A 15,521-nucleotide genomic window follows, 5' to 3' on the forward strand; every position below is an offset into this window, starting at 1 on the left:
TTGATCACCCCTGGCTGGGTCACCCAGGTGAGGGTTTCTGATGATAAGACCCATTCACCCCATGACCCCAGGATCATCACTGACGATGTGTCCAGGTTGCACCAGAAGATGTATCATAGAACTCAAACTTAACATACCCCGATTTATATGGTTGAACCCGGCAGGTAAACCTGACAGGTGAAAGTAACACTTCCACTGAGGTTTGGCAGTTTATACGAGGAAATACTATAAAGTCTTTGTTGTTGTTTTTCCCATTTTCAGCATTTTGCACGTCTGTCTCTTTGGTAATTGCCCACTCAGTGGGGAGCCTGTTAATTTACTCATGCCCCTCCTCCCAGTGAAAACCTTGCTCTTTGTTGACTCTAAGTCGAAATGGTAGAGCACTTAATAAGCCTGACACCCTATGCAGCCAAGAAATGTGAGAAAATACAAAATGTGTTAAGCCTGATGTAAGTAAAAACTTAGAATCTCTTTCTTGTATGGCAAACTTCTGGAGCCTGTCTGTCCAGATGTCTGACTTACTGTACATATCAGTGTAACAATCTTACAAATATGCCTTTTCAATACTTAAAAAGTTGCTACCACACACAGTAACCACAAGACTTAGACAGGAGATTTATTATTGCAAAAAGACCTTGTTAATCCAGTTCATTTAAGTCAGTCAATAAGAAGCTCTCCGTAGCCTTCGCCCTGGCAGCTCTCCTGTGGACCCCTTCCATCCTTTGTCAGCTGAGCTGTGTGTGTGTGTGTGTGTGTGTGTGTGAGTGTGTGTGTGTGTGTGTGTGTGTAAATACATGGTGTTGAGGCTCATATGGAAGCCATCAGAAACACTCTAATTAGTGACCAATGAAGACAGGCTGCTGCTGCTGCTGCTGCAGGGGCATTCTCTGAACACCTGGTTGATTGGCTTTGATGTAGGCTATGGAGGAGGGTCTGACTGACATGAGGCTGTGTTTTGACTACTGTAATGGCTTTGTTGGAATTAAAGGTCACTTAACCTATCCACATAAAGTAGGCAACTTTGTGGTTATACTGCATCTTCTGCCATGTTATGTGCTGTGTTATGTGGGTCTTTTCCTTCCTGTTTACAACCTTATTTCATTTACACAAATTATTGTAATTTATTTAACATACCTCTCTCTCTGTTTCATTGACTCTGTCTCCATGTATCTTTTGAAAATGTTCTAATCTAAAATGCTAAAATTTGGCATTGACATATTACTTTGCTCTCTGGGTTGCCTCAGCTAACTAGATAAATTAGTTAGCTTGGAGTGGTTAGAGTGCATCTTTTCCAGTTAGCCCTATGGTGCTAGGCTTGATATATTTGCATATTTTTAATTAAATTTCTGTCTTACATTACAAGATCTAGTCCACAAAATTTCTTTGGCTAACAAGTCCTACTCAGTTTGATATTTATAATGATATTATTTCATCAGTCAGATTAGTTCTTCTGAGAAAAATTTGAATCACTAAAAACACATTTCATTTATTATTTTTAATCCAAGCAATTTTATTTTGTATACCATGTTCTCCCAGAGAGGCAGACCTGTTCCTGTTGGAGTCTCGCAGACTGTGGGCAGCTGAGGAGGGCTGGCTGGAGTTTGACATCACCGCCACTAGCAACCTGTGGTTGATGAGTCCGGTGCACAACTTGGGTCTGCAAGTCAGCATGGAGACCAGCAGCGGTAATGGAAATAATAACATATGTATGGCGCCACAAATGCCAAGAAAGTGTATCTGAAAATCTGTCCGACAGAATTTTACCAAAATTGGTGTGCTCATTGCTGCTCTTGGGTTTATTTTGGTTTATCATTGAGGTGCTTCCTTCTTTTGAGGACAAAAGGGTTAGAACCTCTGTATTGCTGCTAATGGCTATACACTTTTATATACAGTATATATATATATATACACATATATATATATATATATACATTTTTGTGTAGTTTTAAGGTGCTGTACCCTCTCAAACAGGACAGAGCATCAGTGTCAAGGAGGCAGGCCTAGTAGGACATGACGGTGCACTGGAGAAGCAACCTTTTATGGTCGCATTCTTCAGAATCAGTGAAGTATACATCCGCACTGCCCGCTCCACTGGTGGCAAACGTCGCCAGCAGAATCGCAACCGATCCACACAACCACAGGACGGCTCCATGGGGCTGGGCGTAGCAGGTCAGTCAACTTTAACCACCCTGATCACACAGTGCAACCATGAACACAATCAGACACAAAACTGAGTGGATGGGTAGCATTTGTTTGAAGCCTGGTTGAAGTGGTCATCTTTGAGACTATGAATTGGACCTGGTTTCAGCTGGATCTCTCTAATCGACCCCCATCAGACACAAATCTTAGCACAGGGATGATGTCCAAAATAAGTTTTTACTGTTGTTTGTCCAAAATGATTAAGTGTAGTGTTGTGTATCCCAAAACCTGTATCTTGAGCAAGGAACATAGTTTTTTTCATGACAACATATAAAATGTTTTACTTATGGAAGAGATTGAGAGTTTAATTGGGGTTGGCTTCAAATTAAAGCTAAAAAGACTGTAAAGAAAGACTAGAAAGCTTGAATATATGAGTCAGATTGGTGGTGTTCATTTAAAAAATTCTTGCTTTCTATATTATCTTTGTTTGGCAACGGCTGTATGGTTGAGGTCAGGGAAAGGCTTGTGCGTGTGCTTGTGCCTGTGGCAAATAAAGTGTGGCTAAGGTAAGGCAAATAAAACACTAAGTTAGGTTTAATGAAAAATTACTGTTGTAGTTTATAAAAAGGTGAGCTTTCCATGTCTCTACAAAAACTACTTCCTGTGCTGGTATTGAAGAGATACAGATACCAGTTTGTAGGATCATAACAAATACTATAGCTTATAACTTATATTAACTTAAACTGATTTGCTCAGAAAATACTTGTATAAGTCTACCATGGGTTTATTTCAGAAATGTGTGCCTAAAATCTTGGTTAACTTGATTCCACAAATAGAAAGATAGGTCAGTGAGTGAGTTCAGTTTCAAGTTTAAATCATACTATAGTCTTCATAGTATTGCTGTTTTTAAACATCCCATAAGGTTGTGTGTGTTGTGATCTGTTAACCCTCAGGCAGCCAAAATTGTTTGGCCCAAGAGCAGCTTTAGTTCGGCACACTTGTTTTCTGGACTTATGTCAGACTTGTGAAAAATGAAGTGCTAGAGTCATTTCAAGTAGGACGAGACTCGCTCAACATTAGCCACATTGCTGCTAACTGAAGCTGTTGGTGAGACCAAAGAGGCTAAAGTCTACACCCCCAAAAACCTAGCGAAATCTGGGTCATAGGTGTCTCTCTTTTTGTCCTCTGATACCTAAGCACATCTTAGTACACTGACACACAGCCACAAATGGCCCAGCTTGGCTGGCTACCTGGGAAATTATTTACTTTGCTTCTTCTGCTACTGTGTATAATGACTCTACCATCTGTATGGCACACAGACATATTTGTAGGATGAGTTGGTTTTGTCTTTATTGCTACTCTCTGAAAATCCTTTGCTGAGATTTGTTGACTCTATTTTCTGATTGTTCAGAACATTTTCAATGTCTGTCTCAGTAGATTACACTGTGGTCTTGTTAACACAAGAGATTGTAAATTGAATTCCTGCAGGGATTTTTCTCAGTAATTGTGTTAGATAAAATCTTTGGCTGACATAACAGAGAACAAAGACATATCATTTGTTACGTTAAGTTAAATGAAGATGTTTTGTTTTTAAGATTAAGTGATACTGGGGTACACTTGTGAATCAGAGGGCTAACGTGCACAGTGCATACAATGTGCTCAGAATGTGGGTTAGCATTCCTGTAACGGTCATCTCAGCTCTCTTCCAGTATATGAGGCAATATTTATGCCAAATGTAAATAAATTCATAATTAATAGCTTAGAAAATAGTTTAACGCTACATTAGAGTCTGCTATTCAACTGCTTTTACGAGCAAATTCACAAGGTAGGTTGACTGTAGTCAGCTTTTGTGTCCCAGTGTGTTTCAGAAAGATGAGAAAACTGTGAATCGCAATTAAAAAATCTGTTTTAATGAGGGCAATCTGTTAAATATGTGTCCTGGAGGACTGGCCTTTATATAACCCAAAACATGAAGACCTTTCCACCTCGCTACTCGGGACGCTGGAGAGTGTAAATATTTAGATCCTACACAGGAAGTGGGGAGGCCCCCCCCTTGCGACAGCCGAGTGTCCACAGCCAGCAGTGGACTGCTGGGATTGGATGGGATAGGAGGATCCATGAGGAATCAGGAGGGCATATGGTATCAATACTGCATCACTTACTCCAGAGACAGGGAGGTGGACAGGATGGATGGGGAGAGCATCTGTCTTGTGGAGCATTCATGGGGTGAAACAAACTGTGACAAAATCCCCCAGTTTCTGTTTAGCATGGAGCTACAGTATATCACTTCAGGCCACAACAATTAAAATAATCTGAAGAGTATTTCACTGATAATTCACCCTGATTCTTTCTCAGAAAAAACATGAGATCTAAGGCCTGGAAGGCAGCAACGTGTTACCTTCCTACCATCCACATTCCACTGCATTACACTACTACATTTACTGCATCTTTTTTTTATCACTTTGGTGCCATTTTGTCCTCATCTTCACACTCTAGGACATAATCAAAGCTATTTTTTGTCAAAATGCAGCTTCATACCTTGCCAAAAGAGCAGTACAACACCTTTGAAGGTAATTTAGGGTTTTGTGGGCGAAGAAGGCTTGGGAGGTAATTGGAGTCCGGTTGGGCTTTGACTGTGGGGGAAGTTAACAACCGTCCAGGGAAGGAATACCACATCCCAGCACAGCACAGCACAGGCAGCCTGTAATTAGGCCTAGCCAGTCATTAGCTGCACAGCTCAAAGACTGACCACGCTAACAGTATCGCTTAAAGAATAATAATAACACAGCACTCGGCCAGCTGTGTTTTTTCATCTGTCTCTCTTCTCCTCCTCATTCTCCTCACTCGTAACCCCACCCAACCTCCTTTTGTTTACTGCTGAAGTAATTAGACATAGTGGAGCTCACTCGCAGGGTTTAATAACCGCTGTGATGAAAGACAGGAAGAAAGATAAACTTCAGAAGTAGTGGATGGTGGGAGGGGAAACGTCAGAGATAACTGTGATGTTCATGTATTCATCTGGGTTGACGACCCAGAAGAAGCTAATTGCTTTTCTAAACATTGGGCACATGGAACCCAAGTTTTCTGTCACCACCAAAACCTCTAAGCGAGTTCATGTCATTTCTACTGCAATCTTTTCTTCTTTCTTTGCTCTAAAAATTTGGTTCGGAGATTTGAGAAATTATCAGAGCAAACCATAGACTTACAATGGACTGGTTTGAGAGATTGTGGCCTGCAGGGATTGAAATTACTTCTTAATGTCAAATATCACACACACAGATACACATTTCCTACATGGAACACCCAGGCTGTAATGACTGACAACCATTTGATTCTTGTATTTTCACAATGACATTGTAGATATAATTTATAAACTTCCCCCAAACAGAGAGGCTCGTGAAAGTGTTTAAGGTGTTTAATGACAAGTAGTGTAGTGAAGAGTTAATACCAGGCCAAGACTCATGCAGTTTAGTATAGTTAGAGAGCTACAGTGCAGTAATGGGTAGTGTTTCACCTGCTGTTATAGGCAGGCTCTTAACTGGCAGCCAATGTCCCACCTCAATAAATTCAATGTGAATTGGTTTTAGTGCAGCATTTTAGTATTACATGGTCGAATGGGGGTGGTAGGGCATTCACGAGTGCTGTATTTTAGTAGTCATTGACTACTCCCAAAAAGTAATCGCGGGAGATCTATCATATTTTTTTCACCCAATAACAATGATCAATTATCGTCAAAAACGTCTCATACAACCAGTAAAGGGTGTAGGCGGGACCAACCTGGGGGTAGGTGAAATACCAGAGCCCTGGATTGGCTCTGAGAGGCTGTTTAAAAATGAGCCGTGATCTGATTGGACTAAATCCCCAGCAGCTTGTCTGACCTGGAGATACCGTTTGACTGCATGACCGACTGCTCTCTTGCAGCGCAGCACAATGAAATTTACCAACAGACCTGTTATTTCCCTTTTTCTGTGGTCGGTGATCGGACGCTTGGAAAATTCTCTGATTGTCGTCTGCTTGCTTTGTTCACTCTGTTGGCGCATCTCCTCGTTGTTGCTGCTGTTAGCGGTAACCATGAGCGGGTGTAGCTTCAAATGGTTATGCATAGCGCTGGCACTTTGGTGGTACTTTAGAGTAGCCTTACATATATTGCAGCTGACGGGTTTATCTGCTTTGGTAAAATATTTCCACACTGTTGACTGTCGAGCATCAGGGCGTACAGTCATGTTTCTCTTTGCCACTTGTTTTCGCTGCATTTCTGCTGCTTTAGCGCCCAACAGTATCACGTGTGACTTGTCAACAACTACAACTACAACAGCAAATACCCACAGCGCCCCCAGCTGCATATCTGCTGTAGATGCCACTGCTTTATTACTGCACCGTGCTAAAATCACAGATGAACGATTAGTCTACAGCATTGCACAGTGTTGACTAGTGGTTTTAATATTCGAATAGTCGACTAGTCGACTATTCTGTGAAACCCCTAGGGGGTGGTACAGTGATGTGATGGTTAGCACTGTCGCCTCACAGTGAGAAGGTTTGAGTTTGCATGTTCTTCCTGTGCCTGCATGGGTTCTCTCCGGGTACTCCAGCTTCCTCCCACAGTCCAAAAACATGTGAATTAGGTTAATTGGCGAGTCTAAAGTGCCCATAAGTGTGAATGTGGGTTTGAGTGGTTGTGTTTCTCTATATGTCAGCCCTGTGATAGACTGGCGACCTGTCCAGGGGTGTACCCTGCCCTTGCCCAATGTCAGCTGGGATTGGCTCCAGCCCCCCCACGACCCTATAAGGATAAGGGGTAAAGATAATGGATGGATGGATGGTCGAATGGATGTCTACACACAGAGAAACACTTTGAGGTTAAACATTGTTAGGTAATATCCCCTTATGGCCAAGTAGAACTCACTGCTCAGTGCCACTGGCTCCATTCACATTACCATGTCGTAAATGAACTCATTGACCTGCTTTCTTTCCATTTACTATTCAAATATCTGGTCTTGACAGTAGTGGAAGAAATGGGTGAAACTCAAGGTCATGGTTTGGTTGCTAATGTTTAAAGGAATTGTTATTTTAGGAAAGATGCTTGCTAGTAACCTTGCTAAGAGTGAGTTAAGAAGATTGATACCACTCTCATGTCTATTTAAGAATGAAGCTACAGCTACCAGCTGGTTAGCTTATCTTAAAACCATAATGTGTTGTTTTCAAAAACAAATTAGATATACGTTAGTGAGCATTAGAGGTGCTAGGTGAGTTTGGAATAGAGCAGGGCTAGTTATATCATCCTGTTGCCTGTCTTTATGCTTTTGTAAGCTAGCTCCCCCCTAGCTGTAGCGTTATACTGAACAGAAGGAGGCAGTTGTCGCTCAATTCACTGAAGGCTTTTGTCAGATTCCTGCCCGTTCCTGATACGCGCTACAATATCTGTGTCATCCGAGTATTTCTGGATGTGGCAGGACTAAGAGTTGGGTCCGCTGTATACATGGTGAACGGGAACGGAGCCAGAACAGTCCCCCGTGGAGCCCCAGTGCTGCTCATCACTGTCCCTGAGAAACACTTACCCAGCCTGACGTACTGTGGTTGTCTTGTCAGTTAATCCACAATCCAGGACATGAAGCAAGGATCCACCCCCATCCCTTCCAGCTTGTCTTTAAGAATGGGGGGTTGGATGGTGTTAAATGCACTTGAGAAATCAAAGAATATAATCCTCATGTAACTACCTGGTTGATCCAAGTAAGAATGGGCCCGGTGGAGCATGTAAAGGACGGCATCATCCAATCCAATATGTTCTTTGTGGGCAAACTGTAGGGGTCTAGTGCACGTTAAACCTGTGGCCTCAGAAGGTGGAGAAGCAGCCGCTCCAGGGTCCTCATGATGTGTGATGTGAGGTCCAGCGGTCTGTAGTCATTTATCTCAGCCGGTCATCCTACTTTAGGTACCAGAAACAAGACATGATGTTTTCCACAGGACCGGAACCCTCCCTATTTGAAGGCTTAAGTCAAAGATCCTCTGGAGAGGCTCAGTTAGCTGGGCTGCACAGTCCTTTAACAGCCTCGGATACACACCATCCAGGCCTGTTGCCTTTCATGGACGTAGCCTCGCCGCCTCCACTGTAAAGGACAGGAGACTTGACTCCAGTGTGGAGGGAGTTGCAGCTGTAGTGTCAGGTTGTGGAGGAGATGCCATAGGAGAAGCTGCACCTGAAGCAGTGGGAGAGAGAACAGGTGAGGCTGTGTCAAACCTGTTGTAGAACAGGTTGAACACATTGGCCTTGTCCACATTACCTGATGTTGCCTGGCTGTTCTTGTCCTTATAGCCAGTGATGGTCCTCATCCCCTTCAACACCTCTCTGGTGTTGCAGCTTCCTTACTTTCTTTTTGTAGTCCTCCTTCGCCTGCTTTAATCTCCTCTTCAGCTCATGTTGCACAGACCTGAGCTTCTCCCTGTCTCCATCCCTGAAGGCCTCCTTTTTCTGGTTGAGGAGGGTCTTGATGTTACTGGTGATCCAGGGTTTGTTGTTTGGAAAGCAGTGTACAGTTGTTGCTGGTATTACAGTGTCCATACAGAAGTTAATGTACTCATTGGTACATTCAACCATTCTATCAAGGTCAGAGTCCTTGCTTTTATCATTTTCCTGTGACTCCAACAGGACATTCCGATCTGTGCTCTCAAAACAGTCTTTTAGACACTCTCTGGTCTCCGGGGTCCAGTTCCCGAATGAGCGGGTGGTTGCAGCCCTCTTCAGTACACAGGGCTTGTAGGAAGGCTCAAGAAAATACAGATTATCCGATTTTCCAAGTGGTGGTAGAGCTGAAGCAGTGTAGGCCTCCTTGACATTTGCATACAACAGATCTAGTGTCTTATTTTCCCTTATGGGACAATCAACATACTGAGTGAAGCCAATCACATGAGAGGTGAGAGTGACATGGTTAAAATCCCCCAGCAGATCTTCTCCTTCACTGTGATGTGAACAGGGTTGCACCATCTATTGTTCACAAGCAGAACCAGTCCTCCACCTTTATTCTTTCCTCTTGCTCCGGCATCTCTGTCCCCTCGTACTGCAGTGAAGCCAGGTAAATCCACACAACGGTAGGGAGTGTTGTTGTTTAACCAGGTCTCCATGGCCTGGGCTCTGCATCCACGGTATGGCTTCTTCAGCTCAGCCGGTATGGGATGTTTAACTCCATATTTGGTCAACTTTAAAGCTAGGAGAGTTTCCTTTGTGTACATAGTCAGACGAAACAATGACTTAGAATAAAAAACATCAATCGACAAAAAATATATTGAAAACAAAAACTAATTAGCATAATAGTACTATACATTTAGAACCCTTATATGTAGTCTCGGTATTTAAAGTTCCCTCCCACCCTCACTCTCTGTCAAGGAAAGCAAAAAGAAATTAATGGAGGCCTCAACGGAGCTGGAGTTTACTGGTAACTGTGTGGCACTACATTTTTACAGGCAGGAAGGGTAGATGTGGTTCATGGGCAACACAAATGTGGGCCTTTACACTCAGTGAAAGCCCATAGTAAATATCAGCTTTGTTGCTCTTAGAGTCCCACAAATTGTAAATGCTGATGGCTTTGAAGGCCAAGAGGTCAAGGAAAATGAGTTGTGTATAGATGTCTGTCTGTGAGAAGGGGAATATGTTGCCAAATGCTATACCTTGTGCTATACCTTGTGACTAGCCTGAATGGTCAGGGTGAAAGCACTATACCTCACTCACCTTGCACACCTGCTGCTGTGAGAGAGCGGGGACAATAATTACACACTGTTTAAATCCCAAGATATCACATGGTGTAAGTGTGCACAGCAAGCACATAGACACATACAGACACACACACAGTGAACTTGAGTTGGGAGAACAGGTAATTACCGGATGTTACAGGCTATGTCAGTCCAAACACCTTGTACAAATAATTTAGAAGACAGCCTAAGCATATGACAACTTGCAGTAGTAGACTACTACAGTTAAAAAATCTTTTACTATATGTTTGTTTTGTAGGAGAAGACCCAAAATGAACACTGTAAGCAGACTACTTGATTACAACAAGCAAATTATTTAAAGAGATTTTTTATAGGAATGATTCTGTCCCAATCACTCTTGTTCATACCAAAAAAGGTGCTTGTACAGACTGGAATCTGGAGAAAGAATTCAAATGAGACGATCAGACTTAATAACCCTGCCTGTAGCAAGACCTAGATGAGCAAGTAGGGGGTGTCTGTGAGAATGTGTGTATAGTAAGGGACACGTTATGTTACATATGGAAACAATGTTTGCCGGCACGCTGATGCTTAACCCAAAGTTATTAAAACCCCAACAGTTCATATTCCAGTACAGACTCATAAAACTCTATAGATTAACTTATGAAAGCCCTATCATTCTGCAGTACTGTAATGTGTCATTTTCTCTCTCTATAAACATCAGTTCAAGTTTAATAAATGGTCACTGACTATCGGAATTAATCCATCTTATCATATTAACACATCTTTACATGTTTAGATGTTGCTGCAGTAAAAAGAAACACATGCTCTTGTTTAGGAAAAAAATTGATCACATTTTATCTGTATCTGATTCATTCAATTAGGAGACAACACCTGGCATTATACCATGTTGTACAGTAATCTGTATGAGTGCTATATAACATGTAAGTGTAGACATTTCTTGTATTATTTTAGAACATGTTTAGAAGGTAGGTGCTCTTAAACCTAAAGTGCCTTATTATTGTAGAACACCTGCATATTTTTAGCACAGGTGGTAGAAACTGACACCCAAACTCAGGCAGTGTCAGTGCCATGAGCCATTTCTTTCTCCCTCGCTTCTCATTTATTTCAAGCTGAGATGACTCCACGTGACAAGACCAATATGCTTTTGCTGTCTATACCTCTTTTTATATTTCAGATGAATCCAGCTAAAACAATGCGATTGGTGTTTCTGTTCAAAATTAAATTTGTTTTGAAATCTTAATGCAACTAGTGCTGGTGAACTTTAATTACAACTCTCCCATTTTAATGAATGGGTAAGTGGCTTTGGCCCTTAAACAAATAAATATCAGGGCATTTTTGTGTGTTTGTGTGTGTGTGTGTGTGTGTGTGTTTGTGTATGTGTGTCTGTGTGTGTGTGTGTGTGTGTGTGTGTGTGTGTGTGTGTGACCAGCTCCAACTGACAAACCAGGCTGCTGTTGGTGAGTTAGTCTGTCTAACAGTCACACACTCACACACACACTCTTCTGGAAAAAATACAATATTCGATTTGCTTGCATGGACATAAGCCTGCGTGTTCTTTTGTTTATTTGTTTGTTTATGTATTGAATGCAAACAGTTTCTTTCTATTTCTATTCATTTATTGTATTTATTCTGGTTGGTTGATTTGTAGCTGGATTGTGAGTGGTTGGTTTGTAGCTATATTCTGATTGACTGTTTTGTAGCCGTACTGTAATTGGTCGATTTGTAGCTGTATTCTGATTGGTTCATTTGTAACCGTATTCTGATTGGTTGATTTATAGCAGTATTCTGAAGGGTCGATTTGTAGTTCTATTCTGATTGGTTGGTTTGTAGCTCTATTCTGATTGGTTGGTTTGTTGCTGTATTCTGATTGGTCAATTTGTAGCCATATTCTCATTGCTTAGTTCTTTTAGTAGCTTTATTCCCATTGGTTAGTATGTTTGTAGCTGTATTCTGATTGTTATTAATTGGTTTGTAGCTGTATTCTAATTTGTTGATTTCTAGCTGTATTCTGATTGTTATTAATTGGTTTGTAGCTGTATTCTAATTTGTTGATTTCTAGCTTTATTGTGATTGGTTAGTTTGTTTGTAGCCGTATTCTGATTCGTTGGGTGGGTTGGTTGGTCACAGATTGATTGGAATTTCTTCAAATTTCACACAATTATTCACTTGGACTCAAGAACGAACTGGTTCAATTTTGGTCGTTAAAGTTCAAAGGCCAAGGTCACAGTGACCTCACTAAACATGATTTTGTCCTTGTGAACACAATATCTCGCAAACTCCTCAAGGGAATCCTTTCAAATTTGGCACAAGCATTCAATTGGACTCAAAGACAAACCGATTATATTTTGGTCAAAGGCCAAAGTCACAGTGACCTCACAAAACACGTTTTTTAGCCATAACTCAAGAATTCACATAGAAATTATGACAAAATTTCACACCAATGGTTTATATTTTAAATGATTCTGGATAAACAGGGATGTAACTTGAAATCTGTCAGAGTGGTGGAGGCACACAACTGCAATTCGGTAATTCAATTTTTTTCTTGCAATGTATAAAGTTTTTGTAGCCTAAATAACTTGAGCGATAACTCTACTAGGCTAAACATGGAATTAAAAACTCATGTTATAATCCTAATGACAAATGACAGATAAAGCAACAAAAAATAGGCAATCTCCATTAGGTTTTTGTACCAAAATGTTTGATTACCAGTTTTATAATTAACTTTGCACTTAGTTCAGTACCAACAAACAACCAACTGGAACTGGAACTTTGAAGGAATTTAATAAAAGTATTAAGTGTATTTTTTAATTTGTGAAACAGGGATATATAAATAAAATTCTGAGTGCAATGCGTTACTACCACAGGATTTAATTGGGAATTTTTTAAACATCATTTGTGTGTGTTTTAATTGATGTCCCTTCAGTCATGTAGAGATACACATTCATACATTGAGGGCTACATTGAGCCATGCTGGTTGACAAGAGGTCTGTGCGCATCTTAGAGATAGAATTTCCTAATGATTTCAGTTTTTCTTTTGCAGATTACAACAACAGTGATCAGAAAACAGCATGCAGAAGACATGAGCTCTATGTCAGCTTCCGAGAGCTGGGCTGGCAGGTATCAAACATTTCCTTACTCCATAGAGCAAAACTAGTCCTAATACACGTGTTGAACCAGTGATCCTCACACTGTGATATCCTAATCATGTTTACTCAAACAACATTACAACCTAAGAAAAACATTTGAGTTTGTCTAATGGAATTTGGTATGTTGATGATCCATAGATACATGACACTGGATGTAAATCTGCATATGACAGTGATGACTGTGTATTTCTTATATCATCAAGTTATTTTCTATACATACATGTCTACTATGTACAAAGTTTGCACACCCACATCTATTGGAATGTTACTTTTAGTCTGTTTTTTCAGTTTGATGACAGTGCCACTACATCATTTATACACACATTATAAACACCACTGTTTGATGTGGAAGTGGTACTAACAAGCAAGGGTGGAAAAAGAAGAGAAAGTCACTTAAAGTAGCTTTGAGGCAGCAGACATAAGTCTTGTGTGTATTTGTGTGAAACAGAGGAAGAAATAGAAGAGAACAAGAGAAAACAAACAGTGAAATGTTAACACAGCACTGACATCTAGACAGAGACAGCATACAAACTATCTCTCTCATTCTCACTCTCTCTCTCTCTCAAAAAACACTCATGGGCACATGGGAAGGGAGCAGGCAGATAAGTAAGAAGAGAAAGACGGAGACACATTATTGACGGACAGGAAGGTACACTAGTTGAAAACAAGTCAGAAAGATTTAAAACATGCAGAGAATTTGAAACATATTCTACAGGAGTCAAGTGGACTCCTGTAGGACACTGCTGCTTCCAATTTTCAAGGTATAACTATCTACAATGGCTATATTACAAAATGAATTGGCATTAATATACACCACTCATCCAGTTGTTTACAAAGATAAGCATTCAAATATGGTGGAATTATAAAACCAGACACCATTCTATTATTTCAAAACAAAGAATAGACCTCTCTAATAGACTAGATATTGATGTATTAGGGTGTCTTATTTACTTGATTTGATCGATTTGATAAACTGTGACTGTGCTTTTTATGTTAACTGTGTTTCTCTAAGGACTGGATAATTGCTCCTGAAGGCTACGCAGCCAACTACTGTGATGGAGAGTGTTCCTTTCCCCTTAATGCCCACATGAATGCCACCAACCATGCCATTGTACAGACACTGGTAAGACCAACCTACAAGAATTTACCATGCTAACTACATTCTTTACACAGTACAGGAGAAGTTATTGTGGGTTTAAGTCTCACCTCGCTGCCAGTATCCTTTGTTAGTACGTTTATTTTGTTTGGTTGTGTGTTAGAGTCTGTCTGGACTTTTTAAGGGATTCAAGATCAATGAATATATACTGTTTTCAGCTGCTTAGCATGAAGAGTACTACTTCACTTTGAAAAAAAAGTTGTATGTCTTTTATTGCTCTGTATGGATTGTGTAAAGACTGAGAAAATGATCCTGATGATGTCATTAGAGTTATCTTAAATTGGGCTTGTTGCATTATAAGGAATGCAGTGGTTTTGGAGCATGACCAATTCTTTGGAGTAAAAGTCAAGATTCTGCTGCTTGGACTTTGACCATTCTTTTTTAAAAATCTGTCTCCTATGAATTCCTCAGCTCAATGAAGGTGAGATACTGAATTGCTGCAGACACCTTATAGTGTACCTCTTATCTTTTTAATTACTACTTTCCACTCTAGTGCTCTAATATTTTATAGCCAGTCCACAAATAGACTACTGTGTTTATGCAATAATGCATATTTAGTTCATTGTGAATGTGGACTGTGTGGTTTACTGGGAATCAGTGCTATATGATAAATGCAGACTGATGCCTTAAGTGGTTTTAAGTATTTCTTGTGTTTTTCAGGTGCACCTGATGAACCCTGAGAATGTACCGAAACCATGCTGCGCCCCCACCAAACTCCACGCCATCTCAGTGCTCTACTTCGATGACAACTCCAACGTCATACTTAAGAAGTACAAGAACATGGTGGTGCGGGCCTGTGGCTGCCACTGACAACATCAAGTACTAGTAATGCTTGACTGATAAATGGGTTGGCAAAGGGCTGCAAGTGGAGCAGTGACTCCTGGGTGAGGTTGACCTCAAGTAGACACCAGTTTGCAGTTCTCAGCCTGCAAAGAATGTCCACCCTGAAAGATTATTTACATGTTCTATTCCAATAATCTTAGACATCTAAAAATATCAATCTGATAACCATCTGCCATAAAGGCATCACCCTAAGTGGGGACCATTGCAAAAATGAAACCATATGGGTATCATCTAGAGGCAACTTCACCCTACTGCAATGTTGAGTCACCAAATTGTCTATCACCTTCTCTACTGGCATTAAAGTGGAGTTTTTCTTTCATGGGTCTGCAAGTGAATGAGTGACTATGTGTGTGTGTGTGTGTGTGTTGGGGAGGGGAGGGGAGGGGAGGGGAGGGGAGGGAGTGTTTAAGTCTGTACATGTGTTTATGGAATTCTGTGTATGAATGCCTAAGAGGCTACTGCACCTTCTCCCTCACCAAGAGGGCAAGGCCAAAACTGAACTGTTGTTGAACCAA

At 40.9% G+C, this 15,521-nt stretch overlaps 1 protein-coding gene across 1 annotated transcript in view; it reads left to right on the top strand.

The window, feature by feature from the left end:
- bmp6 (bone morphogenetic protein 6) overlaps positions 1 to 15,521 on the top strand; it is a 53,148-nt gene extending 37,627 nt beyond the window's left edge. Inside the window, exons 3-7 of the mRNA XM_023409523.2 lie at positions 1,537 to 1,685; positions 1,972 to 2,169; positions 12,902 to 12,978; positions 14,020 to 14,130; positions 14,824 to 15,521. Coding sequence (XP_023265291.2) covers positions 1,537 to 1,685; positions 1,972 to 2,169; positions 12,902 to 12,978; positions 14,020 to 14,130; positions 14,824 to 14,973 — 685 coding nt within the window. The 3' untranslated portion in view covers positions 14,974 to 15,521. The remainder of the gene's footprint in view (positions 1 to 1,536; positions 1,686 to 1,971; positions 2,170 to 12,901; positions 12,979 to 14,019; positions 14,131 to 14,823) is intronic.

The sequence above is a fragment of the Seriola lalandi genome, unplaced genomic scaffold (assembly GCF_002814215.2).
Source record: "Seriola lalandi dorsalis isolate HSWRI2012SDOR001 ecotype SW California unplaced genomic scaffold, Sedor1 jcf7180002054395, whole genome shotgun sequence".
Classification (NCBI taxonomy): Eukaryota; Metazoa; Chordata; class Actinopteri; order Carangiformes; family Carangidae; genus Seriola; species Seriola lalandi.